General features: G+C 41.2%; 2 protein-coding genes across 3 annotated transcripts; both read left to right on the forward strand.

Moving 5' to 3' along the window:
* Positions 1-415: 415 nt before the first annotated feature.
* mknk1 (MAPK interacting serine/threonine kinase 1) lies at positions 416-8,159 on the forward strand. Its single transcript, XM_063891329.1, has 14 exons — positions 416-603; positions 1,192-1,294; positions 1,793-1,895; positions 2,025-2,123; positions 2,206-2,303; positions 2,844-2,923; positions 3,014-3,087; positions 3,204-3,308; positions 3,410-3,465; positions 3,559-3,654; positions 4,076-4,270; positions 4,823-4,987; positions 5,143-5,186; positions 5,526-8,159. Exons 1-14 carry the CDS (start codon positions 539-541, stop codon positions 5,743-5,745), a joined length of 1,503 nt encoding a protein of 500 aa, XP_063747399.1. The 5' UTR covers positions 416-538; the 3' UTR covers positions 5,746-8,159.
* A 205-nt stretch (positions 8,160-8,364) lies between these two features.
* On the forward strand, positions 8,365-10,926 carry LOC134869583 (transmembrane protein 275-like). Of its 2 annotated transcripts, none has more exons than XM_063891337.1 (2): positions 8,365-9,304; positions 9,644-10,926. In XM_063891337.1, exon 2 carries the CDS (start codon positions 9,737-9,739, stop codon positions 10,334-10,336), a length of 600 nt encoding a protein of 199 aa, XP_063747407.1. In that variant the 5' UTR covers positions 8,365-9,304; positions 9,644-9,736; the 3' UTR covers positions 10,337-10,926. The 2 variants fall into 2 exon arrangements, with proteins under 2 accessions (XP_063747407.1, XP_063747408.1); XM_063891338.1 differs by having other exon boundaries at positions 9,713-10,926.
* The last annotated feature ends 4,934 nt before the right edge of the window (positions 10,927-15,860 follow it).

Here is a 15,860-nt window from a genome sequence, read left to right on the forward strand (position 1 = left end):
TTTTAAACATTTTTTTTAACATCACCAGAAAATGTGTACAAAACATTGGGTTATGATTTGGTTTTCAGACTATCATAACTGTGAAAGTGAAAATATAACATAAAGGTATAATTCTATACTGTAGTCTCATAATTCATTGAATGGTGTAGTTTCTGGTTTAGACTCAAACCAAAAATGTTACCATATAAGTAAAGACAAGTATAAACTATAAAAAAATAATAATGATGAAAGGTTGTTGGTTTGTGGCATGAGCCTTTATTCCTAAGTACTGCTGACCTGCCAAACCTCTGCATTTGTAAATAAATGCCACATCATGCACAAAAACTCCCCATTACGTCACTGATGTATTAAAAGAACTCACTACGTGGATCGGGGTGCGGCGGACAGTCAAGCGAGGTGACGTAGAAGTGAAAGCCTTGTTTGTGACCAATGGGATGAGAGGGTTGTCCAGAAGGGGGCGGGGCATATACATCTGTTTATGTTATTTCCCGCCCTGCGCGTCACCGCTGTGTGCTTGGTGGATGTCAGCTAGCGATGGATGCTTACATCAGCTGTGAGAAGCTTTGACAGACGGGATTCGGCTGGTTTGGACAGAGAGTGCAGGTTAGAATGGTTTTTATTACATTCATGTTTTTTTGTTTTAACGAGACCCAACAGTTTAAAAAAAAATACAAACTAGTGAATGAGCATAAATCCCTATGAAAACCTAGCTAAAGCACCTGATAGCTAGCCCGGGGCTAACGACAATAACACCAGGTTAAACAAAGAGTCAGCCGTAAATGCTAACTCTAGCTTACCAGGTGTTATTGTTAATGTTTTACCCATTGTTTCCTCTTATTGTGGGTGTCTATATATCTGTAACAACAGTGCTAATGTTAAGTAGTTTAACAAATGCTAACTAACGTACGTTACTCAGTTTTAGGACATAAACAGTAAGCTTAATATCTAACTCCTATTACTTCTACGTTTTATCACGTAGGATTCATACATACTTTTTACTGGTTAGAAGAATAAAGCCAACACACCTTAACGTTATGCGGTTACTCTCTCACCGCCAGCAAACAAACCCAACATGATACCAGAAAGGGGAAACTGTTTTTCGCTTTTGCAATGAACACTTTATTTGACTTCCTACCAGTTTTAAACTACTTTTATCATGAACACTGTGTATCTTTTTCTTTGCTGATGTAGGCTGTTCCAGACTAACTTGGCATTTGTGATGTGCTCTCAGTTGGCAGATATGGTGAGGCACAGCATGATGACAGAGTTGCAAACCTTCCAGCACTCTCTCCAGGTAAGACCCTTTCAGCTTTGAATACTGGTGATTTCTCAATATTTAACTTCCTTTAAACGTGTCATAGATACAAAGGAACTACCAGGAGGTTGTTCACACACAAGGTTATCACAGTAATCTTTACAGAAGTTTTTAAGTTTCATCACTCTCTATGAATCATACAGAATTACCGCCTCTGGTAATATCCAGGGTGAGATAATGCCAGTCATGTTGCTTCCTGTATTTTCGTCTAACAGCCCACTGTTTTGGCAGGTTGCCACAGGTGAAAAGATAAGATTAAATAGTTGTAATAGTTATTTGTCCGATAATGACAGTAGGTCACTTTTGCAAGAGAAGGTGTGTTAATGGAAAATTCTTTACAGTTTAACACTGAAAACAGAGTCAGAGAATAATGTATTGTTTTGCATATTTCTCCACTGTATCACTCTCTCTGGCTTCTCTGGCACTTTCCCCTCCCTCTCTTCCACCTATCATGCGGCCTCCTTCTCTCTGTGACAGGGCAACTCCCTGGCTGTGGGCCAAGTGGGGCAGAGCTGCGAGGCAACTCAGGAGAATGGGGTCGTTTCAGAGGAGAGACAGCCCCTTTCCCAGGGCCCAGCAGGTACAACAGCTCTATGGTTCAGTATGGCTCTGGAACTACTGAAACTAATGGTGCATACAGTAACACACTGGCAAAGTTGGTGCTGTTTTTTTTAACTAATTTGCTTGTACTTCTTTTGTGTTGCTACAGAAATTGAAAAAAGCCAGCCAGTGAATATCCCAGATGCAGCTAAAAGAAAGAAGAAGAAAAGAACCAGAGCGACAGACAGCTCCACGGGCACTTTTGATGGTAAAGAAGCTGATAATATTGTAACTCATAAAGAACATGACACAAACCCCTTCTGCAGTCTCATATGTGACTTTTTCTTCAGCTCTCTACAAACTGACAGATGAGGTGCTGGGTCAGGGAGCGTATGCTAAAGTTCAGGGATGCATAAGTCTGCAGAATGGACACGAGTATGCTGTGAAGGTGAGTAAGGACATTCTGTTTGTAACAAAAGGAGGATTTTTTTATCTTTATGATTCAGGAAATTCTGAGACGGCTCTTAAAATGCTGTTTCTGTTTTTTGTTGTCCTGTGCTTTATTGTGTTATGGATGTGTCCTGCTCTTCCATATTAACAGCACCTTTGATCAAATTATGGCTTGCGTTGTACCTGAATCTTGTGGAAAAGGGATCTAATGTTAGGAATATTTTAGGTAAATAATAAGATAAGATCATCTCACACATCCGTACACACTTAGGCCAATTTCCTTGGTACTATAACCTTTCATACCAATGTATACAGCAATATCGGCATACAGTTAAAACCATGTCTGAGATGAAGTTATTAAGTTATATAGAAATATATAAAGTAATTAATGTGGTAAAACAGGATGACAAAATACCATTGTATAGAATTGCACAGTAGACTCTATGCTATATAAAATAAAGTAATTCATGCAAGGGATTCCAGAAATGCTTAGACTTTTACACATCTCTTTTCTTCTGTTATGTTTTTTATTTCAAAGATCATAGAAAAGAGTGCAGGGCACAGTCGCAGCAGAGTCTTTCGAGAAGTGGAGACCCTCTACCAGTGTCAAGGAAACAAGTGAGCTCTTTTTATAAAACCATTTTTAACCTACATTACAAATCAACACAGAATGAAACGTATTCTAATATTTGTTCATATCTTTATCAGCAACATTTTGGAATTGATCCAGTTCTTTGAAGACAACTCCTGCTTTTATTTGGTGTTTGAAAAGCTGCGTGGTGGTAAGTGTAAAAAAGTAGCTCAACAATTACATCTTTGCACTCTTCCTCTTTCAGATGTTTTATTTAAAACACACTGCTTCTCTTCTCTTCTGTTCTGTTCTGTTCTCTTCATTAAGGCTCCATTCTGACACACATCCAGAACAGGAAGTACTTTGATGAGCTGGAGGCCAGTAAGGTTGTCAGGGACATCGCCCAAGCTCTAGACTTCCTACACACTAAAGGTTAGTCGACATCCAATCAGCTTTCTTGTGGAAGTCCAAAAAGACGAGCTGCAGACTTATTTTTTTTGATTTTGTCATGGTAACAATGTTCTCTTCTGCAGGCATTGCCCACCGAGACCTTAAGCTAGAGAACATCCTTTGTGAATACACCGATCGGGTAAGTGGCTTTTAAAGGATAGGCAGCTATCAGAAGGACAGTAGTTGTTGCTGGTGGTCTAGAGGTAAGATTATCATGTTTTCTTCCTCCCAGGTGTCCCCGGTAAAGATCTGTGATTTTGACTTGGGAAGTGGAGTGAAGCTCAGCAGTGCCTGTACGCCCATCACGACTCCAGAGCTCACCACACCGGTAACTGTCTAGATTTGAATTAATCTCTCTCACACACACACACACACACACACACACACACACACACACACACACACACACACACACACACACACACACACACACACACACACACACACACACACACACACACACACACAGTAAATCTTAGTTAAATCTAGGCAAGTGCATTTATAGCACATTAAGCAACAAGGCAATTCCAGAAGTGAGAGATAAAGCAGGTTTCTGTTACTTTCCTCCAGATATATAAACAATATATAATATATATATGACAGGAACCAGGTGTAAAGATCTTAAAAGTGGAGTGATCAACATTTCTGATGTTACTGATGTCTGGAACAGTAGCGTTCTAAATCAGCTTCAGTCGTCTGATAGATTTTTTAGTGAGACCCTGTTTCTTTTTACTTCTGTCCTCCCTTAGTGTGGCTCAGCAGAGTACATGGCTCCAGAAGTAGTGGAGGTTTTCACTGATGAGGCCTCCTTCTACGACAAACGCTGCGACCTCTGGAGTCTCGGGGTCATCCTCTACATCCTGCTGAGTGGCAGCCCCCCCTTCACAGGACACTGCGGCTCAGACTGTGGCTGGGACCGGGGAGAAACCTGCAGAACCTGCCAGGTATGCAAGGCTCAGTACACACTTGCATCTGACACTCCTACAGTTCACTTCTGATGGAGTTAACTGGCCACTGAAGTCTTGTGTGATAGGAAACTGAACTGACTGTTAGACACAAAAAAAGCAGACATTTTAAGATCACCTTGGTTCCTAGAAACTTGTTATGGGCATGGGGTGCAGTATGCATATGATATAGCTAGCTCAAGATAGTGTATCCGCTATAAATAATATCTGCATGCTGCAGTCGGGCTGAGTTGCCCAACATTTTCCTTATCACAGTCGACATGCCTCTAAGTCTAGTCTAATCTAAGGGTATTCTTTAAACCATTATTAACAGTAAGCATCTGTATGGCTGGATTTAGGTGTGACTGCCTATGTATCACATGATAAGTATTTATACTGGGTTTAATCTTTCTTCATTATTGAGTCAGCACCACTTGCGTGCAGGCACTCTAATGATGGTCCGAATGTTGCTGTTCTGTTTCACCACACGAGCAACAAAACCAGCAATCTCTGAGCAGTTTTTCAGGATGTTGCGTCATATTCTCTCCTCAGAGTCACCTGTTTGAGAGCATCCAGCAGGGCAAGTATGAATTTCCAGACAAGGAGTGGGATCACATCACGGAGGGGGCCAAGGATCTCATATCCCAGCTGCTGGTCCGGGATGCCACTCTGCGCCTCAGTGCTGCTCAGGTCCTCAAGCACCCCTGGGTGCAGGGGGTGAGTAATGTTACATCCATGCACTTGATCAGCCGTTTCATACTTAGTATTCTAATACTGCCTCCTGATACAAGAACACTGTGTCCTTCATCCAATGCTATTCTTTTTCTGTTTTGAATAATTTCATGTCAATTATTCATCTTGTTTGTTTACAGAACGCTCCAGAGAGAAGTCTTCCAACTCCTCATGTCCTGCAGAGGTAAGACAGACTCTTTAAAGTCAAGTCACACAATCCATCAAACATGTTTGGATTAAAACCCCCTTCCTTTTTCATTATGTTTGAAAAAGGTATGTCCATTTCGCCAGTACAGAGATTATCAAATGTTTTAAGAGGTGCTTTTAATGACTTTGAACTGGAAGTGTATGTACTCGCAGCGCACAAGGTTGTGTAGACTTAAAAACTACTGTCTTCCTATTTTTTGATCGGACTGTAAAGCTTGTGAGTTTGGTGTAAAAACTTCTGAGTGGTTGATGAAATTCAAAAAGACAGGAAGACCTAACTGTCTCTAAAATCCTCTCCTCCCCTGCCTTCCTCCAGGAACAGCAGCACCAAAGACCTGACTCAGTTCGCAGCAGAAGCCATCGCCTTCAACCGGCAGCTATCGCAGCACGACGAGCAGCAGGAGGATGCCGGCGTCATCGTTTGCTCCATGAGGCTTTCTCCTCCTTCCAACTCCAGACTGGCCCGCAGACGGGCGCAGACCAACGCCCTGCGCAGCACCGACTTCGCGGCCGCATCGGACGACATCCCGGCCTGAAGGACCATGATGTCATCGCATTTTCTGCCTGAGTTTACCCTCTACCTGCTCCCGTTTGTGCTTCCACCTGGAGCCTTTTATGATCAGCCACACAGCTTTAGAAGTGACTAACTGTTCTTGGTGTTTCAGCTCTTTCACATGGCCAGTAATCTTATCACCTAGACAGAGCTTGAGCACCAAGGGGACAATTAATCACCGGCTGCCACCTCTTAATTGAAAACATAGGTGTAACTCCTGAGATTAGTCCAGGAAACATCTTAAGCTGCCTGCGTTTAGACTGTCTCATTTGGGAGTAGTGTTTATTTTCACAGTTAGTCTTAACAGAGTTCGTTTTTTTTCTATTGAATAATGATGACGCTTACCCACACAGCAGGAAACACACTAAATGCCAGCAGTTTGTATTTAATATTTATCAGAACATATCGTTAACAACAGGCATTACCTGCGTTCAGCACAGTTGTGTCCTAATGCAATATTATTATCTCATTGTGAGCGGGATGGCTCAAACAAAAGGTAAGAGACGGAAGCGTTCGGGGTTGGGCAAAAACAACAGCGTTTATTGTTCGAGAAATGTGCACACAACAGCCAGCTCCGCGGTATTTTTAGGACGGGCAAGGCCAGGACGGGGTGTGTCGTCTTCCCAGGACCCAGCCTACTGCAAGACAGATCAGAACCAGGTTACCGACATGCTTTATATTAAATGCCTGATTACCTGATTCCGATCAGCTGTCTGGTCTCCGCCGAGCCACTCCCCTCACCCCAGCAGCCGGCGCTCTAACCACACCCGGCTGCCACACACATTTTTATAGATTTTATTGTTCTTGTTGTCCAACTGGTTAATGTTTTATGTATGTGCTACTTATTGCTTCGTCACTGGAGGAAAGGGACGAGTTCTCAGTCATGTTTTTAGAGCATGTCAGTGTATGTGTTTCGATGTATGTGGTTTAAGTGATGAAAATGACTTTACTTAGAGGAGGCTGTCTGTCTCTGGAGATGGGCGTTTGTCCTTTCTAACCTTTTAGGTCATTCTTGTTGAGGCTGCTAAGAGCTTACAGAAGGTTTGGTATTGTAATGGATGGTGAAGTTGGAGGAGACCCTTTGATCAAATAGTGATTCTTGCTAGCGTTCACTTCAACACAAGCTACCTGTAGCACTGATGTACTTTAATACAAGTCAGTTATTTAGTTCATTTGAAAGGCAGTAGGTCGTGTCCTCAATAATTTAGTTTTGTATAAAACTGTGAACTTGACACCTTCAGTAATATTCATCTTTGTTAAAAGAGGTTTTAACAGCTTTGAATCCACATTAGTCCCTACGGAATAAGATTAGGGCCACATGTGAACACTTTTTTGCAATCTAAGAGTGAATTTTTTATCTTTGAGTTCTGAGAATTGTGATTAAAGTGGGAATTCTGAAGTTAAGTGGGATTTCTGAGAAAAGTCAGAATTTTCGGAATGTTGGAAAAATATATTTCTGACTTTAATCTCAGAATTAAAACAACAACAACTTTTGGTCAAATGTGTAGAGTCGTTTTTCTCGTGGCCCTAATCTTTTTCCGTTATCCCCTACATCACCTCAGGCTCCTTTTTTTTTTTGCTGCACCAAATCTTTGCACGTTTTGTAGGATACCAAGGTTACACCATCCCAAAAGTACTTTCTTTATTTCCTTTTTAATTTGATATTTCAAGTGTTTTTAGTATGAATGAATAGAAATGTGTATGCATTTGTTTTTGGTCTTATGTAGCTGAAGAGACTTAAAGAGGGTTTTTGAATAGTTGTAGTCAGAGACAGGATTCCAGACTAAAGTTAAAAAGGATTTATTTTTATAAAAGTATTTGTATATTTTTATTTTGTAGTTGTTGGTTCTGAGTGTGCCAATGGAACGAATACTGGACTAACCATACTTTAAAGTTCTCTTGAATCCATCAAGTTGCTGATATTATACAAATATTTTAACTTTTTTATTTGTTTCTCATTATGGACCCCATGTGTGATTGAATCAGTCCCTGATAGTAGTTTATCTCCTCTATTTCCCCGACCTTATTAACTTTATGCGTCCGTTGCTTAACGACATGTCCCCTGGTTTAACATTGTTGCCATGGACACACCATCCCTATAGCAACAAAGGTCCTTCATATGCTGGCAGGAATTGAGAGAGGCTTGCTCACACACATTAAACAACCACTTGCCATATTAAACCCCCCTCTCACTCCCTCCCATTATGAATCATAAAAGGACTTGTTTGTTTCCCCTCATCAACATGTAACGCATCAAATGAGATGCAGTAATTGGTGTGCAATTATGGAGCCCCATTGAAATTTGTCAAAGCTCTTATGGGGTCTTATGCATACACATGTGTGGAGCATAATTTCACTGGTATGCTGTCAATAAAAAAAAACATCCTTAACATATAATGTGTGTAAATCCTTTTAAATGCAGGATTTCAGGTGGGTTTTGTCTTCCATACGAGTGAATGAGGTTAAAAGCTTCATTCAGTGAGGGTCCTTTTGTATCACATGCTGAGAGGCTGTTCAAGGGACAGGAGGGGCTGAACCTAAACAAACACTGAGGTAGAATCGCCCTGCCCTCGTTAAAGAGGACATGTTGTGGTCGTTTTCAGGTTCATGTTTGTATTTGGTGCCTCTTCTGTGACATGTCTCCATGCTCTAAGGTTCAAAAAGCTCTTTATCTTTCTCATACTGCCTGTGCTGCAGCACCCCTTTTCACCCTCTGTCTGAAACCAGAGTCCAGTCTGCTCTGATTGGTTGGCTGGTCGGCTCTGTTCTGATTGTTCAACAGCTAAGAGATGTCCCGCCCCTTAGCCTGTCACGTACAATGTGTTTGAGCTAGCCAAGTGTTACATAGTGATGTCACGTAACAGAAGTAAACAAAGGATTCCAATGGAGGCGTTTCATGCAGGAGGGGGTGGGGGGAACGTTGGGATTTTAGCCTTTGCAGACCATTTACATGCACCGCTTATATGTCTCGCCCCTTATCCTATCCCAGATCATTTGATGGAGCGCTAGCAACTAGAGGCGCCATTGTTACAAAGGGATGTCACTATGTTACGGACGGTAAGCAAAAAGGAGTCCAATGGAGGCGTTTCAGACGGGGGATGAGTGTGTGGGAGAGAAACTCACTCTGGAGGGAACTTTAGCCTTGGCAGACCCTTTACATGCACTAAAACCTATATAACAAAAACCCACCAAAGCAGAATAGACCCCTTTAAGACTTTTATTAAATAATCCGGTTACCTGAATCTTTAACATGCCCAAAACTAACAGCAAATGTACCTTTTGTTTCATGGTTTAATAACACATGTAAACCACCATGTGTATTTGAATGTCTACAGACAGATTTATTCAGGACACACATGCACTTCCATCACTTCACTGCCATCGTTTGGTTAGGAAGGTTTGCTTCAGAGCCCCGCAGCACCCCAAGTGGTCCATTCTCATTATAATGTGCTGTGGTGTGTGAGCAGCATCTCACTCTGCCGCTCACCTGCAGGAGGGAGAGATCTCCGAGACTCCTGCACAACATGATGGTCTGATCTGAGGTAAGTGACAGTAACAGCAGTGCAAAACAAGGTTGCTGTTTTACATTTTTCTTAATACAATTTGTATTAGAAACATTTAGGATAATAGTTAGGATAATAGTGCTTTGATTTGACTGTTGTTGTGTTCTAATATAAGCTGCTGTTTTTGTGGTATTGCCACTTGCATGACATGTTTGGTTCTTTTTTCAGAGTGTAAAACTTGTCTTAGTGGGTGAAAATAAATCATTGATGGAGATATTTTTTGTAGCATTTTAGGAATAACTTTTAAAATCTAATTAAATGTAAAAAAATAAACATTTTAAGTTAACAAACCCTCTTCCATTTCCCCTCCATTTCCAGCCTCTTCATCATCATCACCATCATCTCTCTGTGAGGGGATGAGTTCAGTCATTACCTGATCTTTTACAGGTCTCGGAAATCTCTCCATGAGACATGGTGCTGCCTGAAAAAACCTCCAAACCATGTGCCCCCAAGAAGACCCCCAGGCGGCGCGCCCTGCTGCAGCAGAGCCTGCCCTCCCCGGCGCTGTGCTGCGCCTGCGGCCTGTGCATCATGCTGGCCGGCATCAACATCACCCTGGTGGGAGCCTTCGCCTTCAGCACCTTCATCCCTTCAGGAAACCCCCCAATCATCATCGGACCTCTGCTTTTATTGATAGCCCTGGCATTTTTCACAGGGTGCTGTGTGGGCAGCAGGAGGCCCCCGGCAAACATGACCCGCAAGGCTAAAGGAGTCGAGAAGTGGGGGCTGATGAGGATGGGGACGGCAGCGTTTGAGATGGAGACGAGCGAGCACACGCTGCAGGACACCACGGCCGTCCAGCTCAGCCCCACCAACTCCCCCAGCTCCTCTCAAAAGTCCAGCTGCAGCCGCGGGGGAGACGCCGCTCTGCCCTGCTGTCAGGATGGAGCCGGTGAGCTACATATGTCCGAGATGTCAGACCAGGGTGTCACTGGAGATGAGGGCACCTTGACCTCTGACAGGAAGCTCAGCACTCCCACACAGTTGCTGCAGAACACTTCCTCTACATAGCCTGGACTTTCTTCGGAGCATTGATGTTTGCTTCTTTTATTTTTTGCTGTTTCCAGGATGGAAACGTCTGGTTTGGTGGCCGCACTACAGAAAAAAAGACCCTGATGAATGTCCAAGGCTCTCAGGCTGCAGAGTAAAATATGATGTGCTAAACCTCTCTGATTGTAGCTTATGTGATGTGTTCCAGTTTGTTGTTGAATGTTTATTGCTAAATCCCAGGATGTACTTTGCCAGGAAACAAAAGATGATACCTTAATCCAAGTGCCTGTTTGTGTACTTCTCTTATAAAACACCCAGTGGATCGACTGCGGTTAGAAAAGGCCCGGCCAAGCGTCTCTGAGTCATGAAAGCTGTTCCTGTGTAAGACTGGTAAATAACCAGCCACCATGTTTTTTCACACACTTTAAGAGAAGTGTTATCATTTATGTTTTTTAATGCTTGCATCTGCTGCTATAAGTGAGTAATCTGTGTTGGGTATTCAAGAACAAATTATTACATGTGATGTCGTTGTTACTGCAGACGTCAATACATGTTTGCTTTGCTGCTTCTTTCTTTTTTATAAATAAAGCTGAAATGTTATTTGATCATCAGTTGTATGGAATGTTTTTGTTCAAGGTGAGGGTTTAAAGGGGCCCTTTTTAGCTTTTTTGGTGTTATCCCTTTTCTCTAGTGTGTCATATAGGTTTCGGTGCATGTAAATGGCAAATAAAGGCTAAAATCACAAAGGTTTCTCTAGAAAAACAGGGACCCTTTAAAGAAGTTGATAAGACCCTTTGTGTAGGATGCACCCTAACAACACCATAAAACACGCAATAGCACATGCAAGTCAGGCAACGTAAGGAAGATGCACGTCATGCAGAGATAATGCATTTGTTATCTAAGAAAAGCCAGATGCGGCAGTGCAAACAGCTCCTTCCTGACACGTTGCACATCACTTGGCATCTGAACCAACAGCTGCTGGCGCAGGCGAGATCCCTGATTACTCATCATTATATAACTGATGTCCAGAAACACAGAAAGACACACAGTGTGATCCCCGCAGACAACACACCCACTGGAAAAGATAACAGGACAGACACTGCCTGCTATTATTGCTATAAGACTGGCTGCAAGCAGGCGGTGTGGATGTCTGCGGTTAACCAGAGACTTAGACATATGACTGGTAGTGTTTCTATAAGAGAGGATGACATGTCTTGATAACCTGACCTCATTTCAGTAACTTTTAATGAGGTCATGCTGCTCCGAATTATGGATAAGTGAAATTAATTTAGTGCAGGGCTGGTTTACACAGAGAGCTCCTCAAATCCTGTGCAGACCAGCTGTGTGGGATTGTGGAGTTTCTGTTCAACCTGAGCCTGAAGCAAGGGAGGGTACCACTACTGTGGAAGACGTCCTGTGTGGTACAAGTGCCAAAGACCTCTCACCCCAAGGACTTCAACAGCTACCGGCCGGCACTTGGAGAAGGCTGGGGGCACTGTGAGGATCATGTTCTTTGATTTCTCCAGGGCCTTCAACATCATCCAGCCCCTGCTCCTGGGAGACAAGCTGCAGCTCTCGCGGGTGGATCATCAGCTCACCTCCTGGATCCTGGACTACCTCACCGTTCATAGTACGCGAGGACCAGGGAGTGTCAAAGGAAGGCCAGCTCTGTCCTGGGGAGTCCTCTGGACACTGGAGAATGGCAGCCAAGCTGTTCTCCCTGCTGGACAATGTGTCCCACCCCCTTCAGGACACCCTGTCCGCAATGTGCAGCTCCTTCAGCGACAGGCTGCTGCACCCGCGGTGTCTCACGGAGAGATACCGCAGGTCCTTCCTTCCTGCAGCGGTCAGATTGTATAACCATCATGGCCCCCGGTAGACCCCCACACATATAACAACAATGACTATAATACCTCCTTGTTGTGTTAATAACTGTGCAGTATATATCTGGCTGCTATACTCAGAATGGTTTCAGAGGTCTATTTTTGTGTATTTTGTAAATCGTGTGATTCTTGTATATGTTTTTGTATCTTTGTGTAACATTAAGCTGTCTTTGGCTCTTTCTGCTGTACAAATGAAAATGTCCCCTCTGTGGGACGAAAAAAGGGATTCTGATTCTGACTGATGTTGAATATTAATTCTGTCAGGAGATATACTGTAATTAGCAGCCATTACATGATCTCTGTTGTCCAGTTATGATTTACTGTGGTCATCTGGTTTGAGTGTTATCAGCCAATTAAATAGGTGTCATCGATGGTTGTCAATCTCATTTATGGGATTTGAATATGACTTTTAGTGCCGTCAGATCCATTCACTATATCGCTATGATGGACATGGACAATTATATCATCTTATAAACGAAAGGATTCTTGATAACTACACTATATTAGACTTTAAGCCAAATGATTTTGTATATATTTCTGTTTCTTGTTTGCATAAAAGATAAGACATGATGGTAATTACACAAATGAAGCGCTCTTAAAATCTTTTACCTTTTTCTACCAATAATAATCTTACACTGTATACCCTTTGCAGACCATTTACATGCACTAAAACCTATATAATACACTACAGGAAAGGGAAACCCCAAAAGCATAATATGGCCACTTTGAAAACGGTTCTTGATCTGAGCAATGGCATAGCAAATGCATTGTAATAACAACAAAATAAGTATTGTGTGTTTTCATGTTTCCTGAAGAGAAGACAGAATCCCTTGAATCTATTTCACCGTGTGGAGCCTCACCAGTATCTTGCTTATTGTTCCTTATAGTAAAGATTCCATGATGACTAGGAGAAAACTGCCATTGATAACTGACAAATACATAAAATAGCTGTAATTTGCGAGGCACTCTTTTTTTTTTTTAACCCACCCCACTCATTAAAGTAATGATTTGTGAGTTTAATAATGACAGTGAGGCTGAGGGCTCATTATCACATCAGTGTCACTGAGAGCTGAATGAATCACAAAGGGCTGCGGCTGGCTCTTTTACTTTTATGCAAATAGCTGCCATCAGAACGAGGAGCGTGTTCAGAGAGCGTACAATGAACTGGAATCACATGCAACAGCTAAATAAATTATTACACTTCAGCTGACACTTTTATTACAATAATATAATACATATTATAATATTCAGTAGCTTCATATAAAAGAATATAGCTCCATAGACAGAGATTGGGTTACTTAGTCTTATAACTCCACCTGGTGGAAAGAAGATAGCAGTAGTAGTGAATTCAAATCTACTACTAATGGAGTATTTTTAAGCAAAGGTACTCAGATTTCATACTTAGGTAAAAGCATCAATACTTAATTGTGAACATACTCTGTTCCAGTTTCAAAATCTAAATTAGGTAACTAATCAAAATATAATTTAAGTATCAAAAGTAAAAGTACTTGCAGAACGATATGAAATGACTGGACTATGGTTATTGATGCATTCATGTGTTTATGCCAGCAGGTAAATGTGGAGCTTATTTGAATTACTTTAAATATACTGCTGCTGAATAAGTGAATCTACAGTAAAAATATTTATCATTTGAGTTGTATTTTTTATTAGCTTATACTATGAATCTGTAAAGTAACTAAAACTGTCAGATAAAAATACTCAGTTAAACTACATCTATTTTATTCCATTCCACTTCTGCTTTAATGTTGATCAAACATATATCATCTTGTAGCATGGCACTTTAAACATAACTCAGTCAAGAAAACAGGATATCAGTTAAGAAACTTGTCATGTTAAGTATCATCCTCTTGTTTTCACTCATTTTGAGTCTGTATTTAATATAAATATTAATAATTTCAACACAGTGAAAGTTGCATTAACACTCAGGTTATTCTCTACATCTTAGACACATTTAAAAAAGAAACCAGTAAAGATTATTACAACAGGAAAAACATTTATGTATTGAAGTATTTCACTGTCTCCATTACCGGGTTTTGCCACTAGAGGGCAGTATCGCCATTCACAGTGTTTCCACACCAGGTGACGATGGTCGTGTTCATGTCGAGGTAAAGACACTTGTTTTGATTAAGTCTTTGGCTTATATGACATTAAATCACACCACATCTGAAATTAAGACGAAATTAAGTACATTACTCTCGAAAAGTTTCAAACTTTAACCCATAATGAAAACTGCCGTCATGTGGCCGCCCTAACAACAAAGCCCACTCACCTGCAGTTTGCAAAGTAGGCCCACGCCTCGCTAAAACTAATGCAGTCCACCAGTTCTTTCATAAACTGCATTGTGTTCAGTTTTTATTGCACCTGTTCTGTGATCTGTTTAAAGATGAGGCTGAACCACTCGGGTCATTGTGCACGCAGATGTTTGTGCTGCAGTTTTGTTTGTTCTGCGTTACACTGAGATATTCCAATATGGAGTCGACCCTCATTGATATAAATGAGACAATCTATAACAGGGGTGTCCAAATATGGCCCGGGGTTCAAATGTGGACCGCGGGCATTTTTAACTGGCCCTTCGCAAGTTCAGAAAGTATAATGGAATACGGCTTGTCTTATAGTGTACTTCTTAAATATATATGTAAACATATAATACACAGTAGGATTCATGTGTTGATAAGCCCAATTTCCAATAAATTCAGTCAATTAAAGTTCAAAAAATGCTCTAACAAATCTAAGTTGATAAGAAACATACCCTTCATATTTCTCTTTATTTTAAGCAATCTGAAGCTCCTCTTTTAAGGAACTACAAACTAAATAAATGAAACCCTATGAAGAGCTGTTATATAGGCTCAAAGCATAATTGACCTACATTTTATTGATTTTTCAAATGTATAACTTCAATTATGAGGCAATATAGCTCACCTCTAGTGAGGGGCCCATCCCTTTGTATGTTTTTCTGTATGTGGCCCTCAGTGAAAAAAGTTTGGACACCCCTGATCTATAAGAGTTAGAGAACGTCTCAGTCTAGGCTGTTGCATTAAATAGTCAAATGTACATTAAAACTGTAAAGTCCCCCAACATGTTCTTTGAGTGTCACTGAACACTAGAGGGATGTTTTCAAGTTCCTCTACTGAAGGAGGAAAGCTTCTCTGCTCTTAAAAACTGATTTCTACACTTGTTTGGGAGCCAACATGCACTTTGCACGAGTAGGCCTAATCACATCAACACAAACTGATTCACGTTTGTGTTTTTGTTTCATAATGAAAGTATGTTTTGCTCCACGTCCCTATGTTGTTAAAACAGCCCTTATCTTTGTATGTTAAAACCTTCGATCTACATACACAATGAGAAATAACTTACCAGTAAAGTAGTAAGCATCTGGACTTCAACTTTTGAAATGAGAATATTTGTAAACCCTAGATGTATTTTTCAGTAGGGGGGAATTCTGTTTTTATGTGTCTTAACACATGCCTGGAACTAATTTGAATGAGAATGTTTATGCAAAAGGTCTTTCAAAATGCTCAGCGCTACGGATTTCAACATCTTTAATTTTGAGATTTAATTTTCAAGGCTATTCTTTTTCATTTATATCTAGGTTATCTGCTGTACATTTCCCCACTGTGGGAAGAATAATGGCTTTCTCA

This window comes from Eleginops maclovinus, chromosome 9 (genome assembly GCF_036324505.1).
Source record: "Eleginops maclovinus isolate JMC-PN-2008 ecotype Puerto Natales chromosome 9, JC_Emac_rtc_rv5, whole genome shotgun sequence".
In the NCBI taxonomy this organism is placed as follows: Eukaryota; Metazoa; Chordata; class Actinopteri; order Perciformes; family Eleginopidae; genus Eleginops; species Eleginops maclovinus.